Consider the following 12,870-nt stretch of genomic DNA (forward strand, 5'->3'; position numbering starts at 1 on the left):
AAATTTGTTTAGTGGATTCTAAAAACTAATTTCACTTTATGGTGCTTCTATTTTCTGCTTAGATTATACCAAGTGTCGAAGAGATATATTTCAAAGATTTAAAGCAGACATTACGTAAAGAACAGTGTGATGTAAGTTGTTATTTTTGAGATGTTACATTCATTCACACACACACATACACAATATATATATATTGTGTGTGTATATATATATGTATATAAATTACTTACATGTCTTCCATAATCTTCTAAAATTTTGATTGCATTCCTATATTGTTACAATGAAAATTTGTATTTAACAAAGATTTTCTTTCACCTGATGATGTAGCTCAAATTCTGCATTATTTTGAACAAAATTTTTTGCATTTTGTATTAATGCAGACATGTAAGTAATTTGTTTATTATTAAATATGATAATATAAATTATTTGCCTGTTTTTGAATTACGAAACAATTTGTCGTGGTATTAGGATTTTTCTTATTGTTAAATAAAAGTTCATCAAAGTATTTCTCTGTCATTTACGACTTTATACACTCCCTACCCTTTTCTTTTGTATATTACTTATATATTCTATCAGATTTGTACAATGATACGTTAAGGAGCTTTTATGAGTACTACCGGATTACTTGAATCCATATATTGTGACTTATGCACCCACAAAACATATATAAACATAATGTTTCTGGTTACAAACCCACCCAGCCCCACACAGAGAATATATATATATATAAAATTAATTTACGAAGGTGTCATTAATTCTATTATTATCCAATGTAACTATTTTAAGAATGATAATAACAGAATCAATGACACAAGCGACAGCAGGCCAAAAAATAGCATTAAATAGCTGAGGGATTAAAATTAATCAAAGGACATACTAAGTATGTCCTTTGATTAATTTTATATGTGTGTGTGTGTTTCCTGCTCTTTTCCACCATCATCCCTACTTACCTTCAATAAACAGAGTTAATTTTTGCACTTGGGTTGCTGTCCATCTAACTGGACAATGTTACCAGACCAGTTCAGCACCTTGGACTTGTTTGTCAACAGGTGCAACACCACAGTGAACCAGTTTTACTTCCACAAGTGTTCTCAACACCCCAGCATCACTCTGGCCAAAGTCTCAGTCCAATACATTCTCTGATGCAGGGATGACTTTGTCATAAAATTGACTGACAAGGTCAGAGTTGTGATAGTTTATAATAACCTCTCCAAGATGCTGGCACTCTGACAACACCACCTCTTTATTACTCCTATGCTTCTGTCTGACACCCACCTACTAATAGCATGTGCCCTTCTTCATCCTCAATCTTGTTTCTTCCTGACTTCCTCCACCATTACCAACTCATTTTCCAAACTCCCCACCCCTCTACCATTTATTTCCTCTCCTAATTTCATAAGCCTGTCAGTTCTAGCCACCCCATTGTGTCTTCTTGTAAATACCTAATCGAACTGATATCCAAGTATCTCAGCCTCATCCTTTCACTCTTAGTTACTCCCTTCCCATGTCCCATGATGCCTACTGTACCCATCAATTCCCTCTGGCCCTTCCCATTTCCTCTTTACATGGATATTAAATTACTCAACACTGTCTCTCCTTACAACTATCAGAGGTCTACTGGACCTCTAATACTTCCTCAACCATTGTGCCATCCTCTTACTCAGTACACTTCTCCATCTAACTGAGTTAGTGTTCACCCTTAATTGCTTCTCTTTCATGGGTGACATCAATTAATAGGTATCTGGGTTGCTATAAGAATGAGAATGGATCCCAACTATATATGGGCAGAGTGCTTGACACTCTTTTGAATCAAGAAATTTCTGCATTAATCAACAATTTGTTTAGACAGTTATATTTTACAATGATTATTTATTTATTACTTTTCAAATTATATTCATTTCTGATTCATAATTTACATTTATTTTTAGCCTTTCCTTTTAGTTTCATCTAACGTTCCAAGTGCTAAAAAGATAATTGTGCATGGCCCAGATTTAGCAAGCATACCCTCTCAGTTTCCTATACAAGAGGTAATAATGCTTTCCTTTTCTTCTTAAACATTTAAAGTTAAACTTTGTATTTATTGACAAAATTTGAATGTAATTTTCACAGCTGTAATTTATATCTGTACTCACTGGTTGCAAATTTGAATAGCATAAATTATGGTATCTTAAACTGATAGTTGTTCTCAAAAGTAGTCAATTTTAATGGAAGTATAATTTCTTTAAATGGCTAAAACAGAAATTAATTGCAAACTTTAAGTATTATTGGTATTCTTCTCTGTCTGATTGAAAATTGGACTTTAGTTAGAGCACAACACATCACAGTTCTTGGAATCCCTCTAAAAGAAAAAAAAAAGAAAAAAAAGAAAAAGGCCCACTTTCAAATTATAAGGAAACCAAAGATATTGGTTGCTTCTATGAAAGAGGATTTCAATCCCAAGTAAAAAAGACCTAAGATGTAGAAAAAGAAAAAAAACTTTATTATCTTAAAAACTCAGCTGCCAACTCTGTTGAACAGTGTGCTGATCACTAACCTTGCGATCGTAATTAACCAAAGCAAAGAGATTAATTTATTGTGTAACTTTTGCCATGTTACATAAAACAGTTGTAGCATAATGTAGTATTTTATATATTTGTTTTATCACTGCCTTTTTGACTGTTTTTCGGTCCCAGGTCAATCCTGACTGAGTATACCTGCAATTAGGTGTTCCAGCAGTAGCTGTGAATATCTAGCATTAGATTGTTTAATGTGGCCTCTCTTTTTTATAGACAGTAGAGTGTGGAGGTACTTGAAGGTACTTAGCAGCTATTTTTAGCACTTAAAATTCCCTAGAATCACATACTAATAAAATGTGTACAATGTGCTTTGAGGGAATTTACTTGCTGTTTTTAGGAGTTCCAGAGATCTACAGAGACTCTTTCATTTGCTGATTATCATACCTTATGATATATCTGCTGCCCAAGTGGCATTCAGTTAGATTCAGTCAGAGGAAAAAATATAGCTCCTAGAATATATTTTTTGGTGTTTTATGAAATGAGTTTTTGAAATAAAAATCTAAGAATGTCATTCTTATCTTTCCATATCCTTCAATATCTACCATTTTTTTAATTCCAGGACACAAAATTTTCTCAGATTCTCACTGATTCTCTGGATTTCTTCAATATCCCTGAAGACCAGCATAACTCTTACTTCATTGTGGACACAAAATCAAGTAAGACCCCCAAACATAAAAATTTTCACTTCTATTTATAATATTCTTTTCTACTCTAGGCACAAGGCCCAAACTTTTGCGGGGAGGCGGGGCTAGTTCATTAGATTGACTCCAGTACACAACTGGTACTTAATTTATCGACCCTGAAAGGATGAAAGGCAAAGTTGACCTCGGCAGAATTTGAACGCAGAACATAGAGCCAGCTCACCGTCTTATTTCTATTTATAATATTGGACCAACTTAAGATGAGTTAAGAAACCCTGATTCTTCTTAACCATACTAAATTGTCTTCATTAACTTCCAATAAGCACTATTCAACATAAAAATAAAATGTTAAAAATGTTTAAAACACTTCTGATGAAGCTATATATAAGTTTGTAGAACTTCAAAATAAATGTTATTCTTTTTACTGTTTTTGTTTTTGCATTCACTGAATATTTGATATTTATTTATCAAATATATTTACTTGCATTTTTTTTTTCTAATTTGACAAATCCCAACTTTACTTTCAGATCATATGCACAACTTGAATTCATATGTACGTGACTTTTATTTTTTCCATCGAAATATCTACCCACAACTGAGCTTAGTTCATATGAACCCAGACGCTGCCTTTCAATCACTACAAAAGCAGGTACATATTTAGTTCTTTAATTTGTTTTAGCTACCATGGCTAAGGCCATGCTGAAGCACCAACTTCAAAATAGAATATTTTGCCTCAATGTCGTCTCTATGTATATCAAGAGGCCCAGTGTTTGTATCGAATTTTCAGTGTATGCGTATCTTTAATTGGTGAATCAATAAATTTATGAATGCTGATCTAATTTGGTTGTTAGCATTTTGTTAGTGGCTGAGTCGTATATCTGGATGTTTTTTTAAAGCCTTAGGGGGAAAACCTTGATCATATTTCATACTTCTATAGGGAAACAGTTGTACCACTGATAATCTTTGAGTAATAAGACTGTTGCAATATAGATTCCTGTTGCAAGAGTTTGTAGAAAGTACAATACATTCTATTCTGCTTCTTCCTCTCTCTCTCACTCACTCTCTATCTCTCTCTCTCACTCTCTCTCTCTCTCTCTCTCTCACTCTCTCTCTCTCTCTCTCTCACACACACACACACACACGTATTTACACATACATACATATAGACATACATACACTCATACATGTATGCATGCATACAACAACAAACGTTGGAGAATGGAGTTAGAAAATCATTTTTAAAACTTTATTTACAATTGTAAACATAATATTCTTTACATTTACAAAGTTTTGAGTAAAAGAAATCCTACATAGCTCATGGAAATTAGTCAATAGTTGCCATCATTGGTTACATTGGATAGTGATGAAACAGTTGTAAATGATGTATTAAAATGATTTGCTAACTCCATTCTTTGATAGTTGTTATTATACATACTCCATGGATATTTTGCAGATTTCTGGGTAATTGGAGTGGTGACATTTAAAATCTTCCCTCTTTTCAGTTTTCAGGCATCTGATGTCTATAGAAGTGTGTCATATGATAAAGACCAGGGTTATATAATCCCAATTCACTTGCTATGTATAATGCATGTATACATACAGATATATATATATATATATATATATATATATATATATATATATATATATATATATACATATTGTTAGAAAATCTCTGTTCAAAATAGAAGCAGTATACAATCAAAAAGTAGTGTTTATTGCCACTTTAACCCTTTCGTTACCAACCCGGCTGAAACCGCCTCTGGCTCTGTAGTTCAAATGTCTTGTTTTTATAAGTTTTGAATTAAGATTTTCCACCAAACCTTAGTCACAATTTATGTTTCTAACACCAGCTTAATGATAACTAAGATATTTTACTAAATTCTTTCTAATATTTAAAGTAACTGAAAAAAACAGAGCATTTCAAAATAAATAGAGTAACGAAAGGGTTAAATGTATGCTCCCTAAGAACTGATAATACTGCTATTTTAACCCCCAGGAAGACATCTCCTCCAGCTGGTTATTTAGTGTGCATTCACACTCAGTATTAATAATACATATATATCACTCCAGATCTTTATCTTTTTCCTAATAATTTCTGCTAATAATGAAAGTATATTGTCCTAACTTGAATTTATTTAAATTCTATTTTCTTTGTAGGCTTTTGTCTTAAAGTTTGTAGAATTTGGCAAAGTATTGTTTAGTAATGCTGTTTTACAAAGTACCCAGTCACACCAGGTAAATTTTTATGCATATTTCATCATATTCCTTTTTATGTTATTTTTTTTATTCTGTGTTAAAATTTCATAAGCTAAAATTCTGTTTTTGGTTTTTGGATATCTTGCTATATTTTTATTATGATTGAGATATTTGTCTCCAGATAAATGATGTTGATCTGTTCTTTGTAATCAAACTGAATTTGATCAAGTAATTCCTGAAATTATTGTAAACCTTTCATGTGTGCACATGCATATTGGCCATCTGAATACAAAAATTTCTAATTTCTAATTATAATTTTTTTTCTTGTTTTAGGTTCAAAACCATGTTTCATTCTTGCATGAAGAATTTATGAAGCTTCCAACTTTTCCACGTAAAGCGTTGGAAGCAGAATTCAATTTGTACTGTGGAAACTGGGGAAAGGTATGATCAATTTGAGAATTATGTTGTTTTTTTAATCCATACACGATATTAGACTGGGATTTTTTTTCTACATCCCTTAAACTAAGGAGCCCTCAATAATCTGAGAGGAAAAGTGAAAGAAAGAGTGATGATATAAGTTGAGCAAAAATTGAGGGGTTATAAATGGTTAAAGTATGACATGAGGAGCAGATTTATTGTCATCAGAGAGTGTTAGAAGAGGGATAACAGAAGGAACAGTGTCAGTGGATGAGTAATGAGAGGTAAAAATGTAGAACCAGAAGTTAGTGAGAGAGAGAGAGAGACAGAGAATAAGGTGGGTGGAGGAATGAGTGAATGTAGAAAAGTGGTAGAGAAAGTGAGAGAGAGATGCAAAGGGGTGCCAAGAAGGTGGTGGATCTATAGGCAGGGGTCAGTAAAAGGAAGAAAGTGATGAGAGGGTGTCAAGTGGTGAAGAAGACATGGTAGGGGAATTTTTGTGAAATAGAGGCAGAAAAGAGTTGTCATAGAGGTGAGTGGGGGACAGTGGATGAATGCAGTGAGAGCATCCCAGCCATCACCTTAGTTTTCATATTCTCTACACCATGCTTACACACTAATGTCTTCTCCAGCACTGCATGGTGTGGTTCTTTTTTGCAGGGTTCAGCATTTTGAAATTAGTCTTCACTGCATTTTTGTTTATTAATCATTAATTCAATGCATTTCTTAATTTTCGTTTCCTTTATAATTAGGAACTATATGGAATGGATACACTACACAAGTATTCATGGGTAAAAGTGAGTATATTTTATTTAAAAACTCATTCTAAAATATTGTAAAGTTAGTAGTGTTTCCTTCAAGGATTTCATTCAATAATCTATAGATTCATTCTCTGCTACAACTCTCTTCCAGAGTTACACATTTACCTCTAACATACTTCCAAGTGCAATTCTCTGCCTGCACACTTTCTTTCTCAAATAAAAACAAACTAAAACATTAAAAAAATACACACTTATTCTGATTTTAATGTATTGTCTAATTCATCTCTAATTCTTCATTTTTTTCCACTGTAACAAAGATTATACTTCCAACCGGATGTTGGTCTTTTCTTGCTAGTGCCAGCTATCAACTGTAGTCTACTTCTTAGAATCTAAACTATTTTTGGACCTTAACTCACTTCTCTCTCTCTCTCTTTCTCTCTCTCTCTCTCTCTCTCTGCTACTCTCTCTCTCTCTTTCTCTCTCTCTCCCTCCTATATATATAAATATATATATTTGTCTCTCTCCCTCTCTTAAGAATAAAAATGAAATAACTAATCCATCAAATCTATTTTATATGATAAAAATTATAATGCTATAATGAACTCTGTAATGGATATGAATATATAGGCCAACAGCTGATAATCTTCTCTCTCATCTGTTTATATAATAAACTCATGTTTAAGAAATTTACTTCACAATTACATAGTTCTAGGTTTCTTTCCACTGCATGAAGCTGCATGAAGAGTGTCTTCTACCAAAGCCTGATCAATAGCTATCTAGCTAAGAAGTTCATGCAGTTATAGTTTCTCTTTTTCAGGGGCTTAATCAGAAGACAAAATACAGTGAACCATGCTCTTTCTGTAAGGCATTTGAGACAGTTGGAGAGAGAGAGAGAGAGAGAGAGAGAGAGAGTATAGAAGCATGACTCATGGGTTATTTCTAGACTGGAGATCTGGTCCAAATGCTTGAAGCATGGTGAACTCTGCTAAAAGTACCCAAAAGCCAATGATTATGTCTGCAGTTCCAAGAACAAGTTCAGTCTAGTTTCTGTTTACCCAATTTTACTTACAAGGGTTGAGTTGACCCAAAGCTATGATAGAAGATACTTCTCTAAGGTGCTATGAAGCGGGAAGAAACCCCGACCCGTGTGATTGTAAAGTGGACTTCTTAACTACACAGCTTTTGATCAGGTAGATGAGAAATAGGACCATCAACTGTTGGATCATATGTTCATACATACCACAGGAATTCCTATTTATTTACTTCAGCAAAAATAGCATTCATTTCTTTTTTTAAATTACATGTGATGGACTGACTTTCTATTGTAATATAATCCTACAATATGCAAATGTATATGATCTCTATACTATTTGCTTTCCTTCTGCCTTGTTGAAAACACCCATTGAAAGTTTATTCAACATGTGTTGTTAATTTTATTTCTTAATTTAAAATGTTTATTTTTCCTTCCTCTAATAAGCATGTGACTTACAAAGAAATCATCATCATATTTATTTATCTATATTATTGTTCATTCTATGCATTGTATTCTTAGCTCACATATAAACAAGAAAGTACATAGCCTATATTATCATTATGTTTCATAGATTTCTGCAAGCTGCTGGGCTGGTTCTTGCCTACAGTCATTGTAGTATCAAGTAGATGAGAGACAAGTTACCTCTGGTGTTGTTTGCCAGTCTATCAAAAATAACTTTTCTCATGAACAGAAACGAATCTAGCACTGCAAACTAACAAACCACTAATTTACTGTCTAACCTGTATGCCTACTTAAAGCTATGTTGACTGAACCATTGAGAGCTATGTATCTCATCTAGGAAGTGCTGATAACAGATTATTATCCACACCCTGCTGCTTTGCTGCTCCTTTCCTGGTTCTGTATTAAAACTGAAACACTTTTTCTTGTACATGCCATTCTATTTCATACATACAATAGACTACCTTATGCGGCTGCCATCTTTTAGATGGTAAGGAGTAACAGTTAAACAGCTCCTTACTATCTCTATAACTGAAGGTTACTCACTAATGATCACTCTAACAACAATATCAGCAACAGTAACTCCTAATCACACTAAATCTCTGACACATTTTCTTACTGTCATTTCTTACTTCAATAATTTATACAAATCATTTATCTCCTGCTCCATTTATATTTTTCACTTTAATTCTGCTGCTTTTTAAAATATTCTCTGATTTTATATTGTTTTTTTTTTATTCCAGTTGATCAATACCATGTTCTCATCAATGAGCAAGACATTCAACTGGTCCAACGACCTACCTCTCTTCTTAAATGTTCTCAATGGAACTATAGTGCTACATTGTGAAGACACAGCTGTCCTTAGAAACTGTTTGGCTATTCTTATAAACACATCAAAACATTTTAAGCATATTTTTTCTACAAGTGGGTATGTGATCTCATTTCTGTCTTCACTTCTTCCACCTTTATTTATTTATTTTTTTTTTTTTTCGTTTGAACCAGTCTATTGTTCAGATGTGAATCTGGTCTTTAGGTTACTGGATCCATCTGACATACTCAAACCTTCAATCAACTACTTACGTGCTATAGATCATCGTTAGCAAGGCTGGAGAGGACTAAATAAAAACAACTATTTCAGTATTTTTTTATCTCCTCTCTATTGATAAGTCATTGAAAGCCTGAGAAACAGAGTTACGTCCCTATAAATATTTTTCAGAAAGAGGAAGTTTAAAAACAATGTCAAGTGTTCAGGATCTCTCTTTTACTCTTTTACTTGTTTCAGTCATTTGACTGTGGCTATGCTGGAGCACCGCCTTTAGTCGAGCAAATCAACCCCAGGACTTATTCTTTGTAAACCTAGTACTTACTCTATCGATCACTTTTGCCGAACTGCTAAGTTACGGGGACGTAAACACACCAGCATCAGTTGTCAAGCGATGTTGGGGGAACGAAATCTCACATCCATACGCACATACATATGTGTTTAATGCATGTTAAAGTGTTTGAACACAATGATGAATAGACAAGAAATTAAGAAACTTTAGAATCCTTATAAAGATAATTAGAAAATTTAAAAGAGGAAAAACATCATCATCATCATCGTTTAACGTCTGCTTTCCATGCTGGCATGGGTTGGACGGTTTGACTGAGGACTGGTGAGTCAGAGGCTGCACCAGGCTCAATCTGATCTGGCAAAGTTTCTACTGCTGGATGCCCTTCCTAACAGCAACCACTCAAAGAGTGTAGTGAGTGCTTTTACGTGACACCAGCATGAGGGCCAGTCAGGCAGTTCAAGCAACGACCACGCTCAAAAGGTGTTTTTTATGTGCCACCTGCACGGGAGCCAATCCATGGCCCTGGCAACGATCACGGTCAGATGTGCTTTTAACATTCCACTGGCACGAGTGCCAATCAGGCAGTACTGTCATCAGCCACGTCAGCAATTTTGATTTGTTTAGACTTGCCTCGATAGGTCTTCACAAGCAAAGTTCATTTTCCAATGAATGAGGGGTACTCATAAGTGGGCCAGTTACACCCCATGTTTGGATGTGCTTTTAATGTTCCACTGGCACGAGTGCCAATCATGTGGTACTGTCATCAGCCATGTCAGCGATTTTAGGTCTTCACAAGCAAAGTTTATTGTCCAAAAATAAACAACCAAATTTCCACTACCACCTACAAGAATTGGTTAGCATCAGACTTCCAACTATGCAGTGGAACTGTATCAGTAACTAAATCTTGAATATATAACATGTTTTGACACTTTATGGTTTATAATGTAATCACTAAATAAAATGAAACAAAATTACTAGGTGTGTTGAATATGACTATCATATCATGACTCGAGTGAGGGGGTATGGCGTAGTGGTTCGGGTATTATACTCACAGTTACATGATTTAGTTTCAGTTCCCGGACCGAGTGATGCATTGTGTTCTTGAACAAAACCTTTCATGCTGCTCTGTAACCACTTCAACACCATGCACCAGTACAGGTAATATCAATTTGATAGACTGAGTGACCTAATGTATAGCACAAACATTTAATCACTAAAGCAAATCATCTGTGTAGGTTGTTCAGTAAGAAATTACAGAATCCTCAATTGTCATCTACAACAGGAAAGTTCATTATCACAACTCTACAATTAAGTAATCATTTCAATCTCTGCATACAATCATCTCCTTAGAAAATATCCCTGGCCAAATGAGTACAATTTTGAAATGAAACTTAGTATATTATTACAAGTTTACTACTGCAAGTTTTAAAATATTATGTGTATATATATATATTCCAGCTTCTTGCATATAATGCCAACTATTCTTCGAGTGTACAGCAACAACCAACCAAACACCGTCCTGTGTAAAGCTATTGAGTTCACTTGCCGCCAATTTTACATCCTTCACAGAAAACCTTTTATACTTCAGGTATAGTAAAACAAACTATTAAGTTTCATATTTAAGTGAATTACTTGCTTTAAGAACAAATGATGTCTTGTTTTATGTACATGCATGCATGCATGCATACATACATACATACATACATACATATGTACGTACATGTGTGCGTGCGCATGCGTGAGTGTGTGTGTGTGTGAGTTAACAGAACTTGAAAGAAGTCCATTGTATATATATATGTATGCATGTATATGTGTATAAGTTTCTGTCTCCTTGCCTTGACATTGTATGATAATTGTAAGCAAGTGTCATGTCCTTTGTCATGTCCTTTGTTTCACTCTTCCACAGAACACATAGTCATGGGAAAAATTACCTGACTTAGAAACAGGTGAAGGTTGGCAACAGTAAGGGCATCTAGCCATAGAACATCTGCTTCAACAAATTCCACCTGACCCATGTGAGCATGGAAAAATGGATATTAAAACGACAATGATGATGATGATATATACATATATATATATATATATACATATATATAGTCATCATTGTAGATTCACTACTCTTATACTATGTACATTAATTCAAGCTAACTTGATCAAAAGAGTGAATAGATGACATGGACATTCCAAACACACTTCTCCCCCAATGATGATTTTCATGATTTTCTCTGGTACATTATCCTGCAGTTTGAAATATCTCACATCCCTCATTTTCACCATTGTAGAACACATGCAAGCCTCTTTTTACCTTTCTTTCTGTTATATACAGCTGATAACTAGCTTCTCTTCTAGACACTTGATATTGTTCTCTGTAGCTCTCACCCTCCCACTTCTAGTCTTTCCAGGTCTGTTTCTTCCATTTGACTGTTACCTTGCATCACCTACAACTGTTACCTTGCATCACCTACAACTGTTACCTTGCATCACCTACAACTCTACAGCCATCAGAAAGATACCTCATAGAAATTCCTGCTTGCCCTCTATGTTATAAGTCTCTAGTTCCTCCCTCATGTCAGGTGTCAACTAGTATTTCTCTAAACCTACAACTTTCAGTTTCTGTATCACCCCTCTTTAAATTTTACTATGTCTTTGAATGCATATGTAATTTTATAATTTACTAGCAGTATAGCCCGGCACTGCTCGGGATTAAGCTAGGATTATTAAGTGATCAAGTGCTTTATTTCAAACCAAAATAAGTAACATCGACATCAGATTTGAGCGAAATCCGTTGAAATTGGTTTGGCTGAAAATGGTTTGCTGGCAATTTGATTTGGAAATCCCATAAGGAATCAGTTTATTGGTTATTTCCACTCATTGATTGTTTTTTTTTAAAGTTGCATTAGAGATATGCATAGGAGAAGGTTGATCTGAAGGTTTGCATTGTGGATGTGGATTGGAGTAACTTAGGAAAACTTACCAACTGCCTTAACCCAAAAATAAGGGGCCTGTCCCTTCTAGGTTAACTCTAACCCTAACCCTGACCCTAAAACCATAACCCTAACACCAACCCTAATCCTAATCCTAACACTAACCTTAACCCTAATCCTAATCCTAACCGTAAAACCCTAACCCTAACCCTAAAACCCTAACCCTAAAACCTTAACCCTAAAACCCTAACCCTAAAACTCTAACCGTAACACCCTAGTGGAAATTGTGCAGGTGTTAATCTGAAAAATTACCAAACCCTTTTTGTGGTCCGAAAAACGGGTTGGGTGGGGTGACTGACAAATTGTTACATACGTTTTTGTTTCATAGTTGTGAAATATAAACAAAACTCTTTCGCTCCCAAAGTAGTATATGTGCGTGTGTGTGAGAGTGAGAGGGGGGAAAAAGATGAACGATTTGAAATAAATAAATGATTTAAAATAAATATATTTTAATTGTTGTGTGAGAAAGTATATATAATCTCATTAT

At 34.4% G+C, this 12,870-nt stretch overlaps 1 protein-coding gene across 3 annotated transcripts in view; it reads left to right on the forward strand.

The window, feature by feature from the left end:
- Positions 1-12,870, forward strand: part of LOC106882437 (protein unc-80 homolog) — a 286,116-nt gene that overhangs the window by 195,670 nt on the left and 77,576 nt on the right. For all 3 annotated transcript variants that reach the window (XM_052965566.1, XM_052965567.1, XM_052965568.1), the window contains 9 exons: positions 63-131; positions 1,929-2,027; positions 3,115-3,211; positions 3,724-3,845; positions 5,357-5,434; positions 5,729-5,836; positions 6,565-6,609; positions 8,809-8,993; positions 10,858-10,987. In XM_052965566.1, coding sequence (XP_052821526.1) covers positions 63-131; positions 1,929-2,027; positions 3,115-3,211; positions 3,724-3,845; positions 5,357-5,434; positions 5,729-5,836; positions 6,565-6,609; positions 8,809-8,993; positions 10,858-10,987 — 933 coding nt within the window. The remainder of the gene's footprint in view (positions 1-62; positions 132-1,928; positions 2,028-3,114; positions 3,212-3,723; positions 3,846-5,356; positions 5,435-5,728; positions 5,837-6,564; positions 6,610-8,808; positions 8,994-10,857; positions 10,988-12,870) is intronic.

Source organism: Octopus bimaculoides, chromosome 2 (genome assembly GCF_001194135.2).
Source record: "Octopus bimaculoides isolate UCB-OBI-ISO-001 chromosome 2, ASM119413v2, whole genome shotgun sequence".
NCBI lineage: Eukaryota > Metazoa > Mollusca > Cephalopoda > Octopoda > Octopodidae > Octopus > Octopus bimaculoides.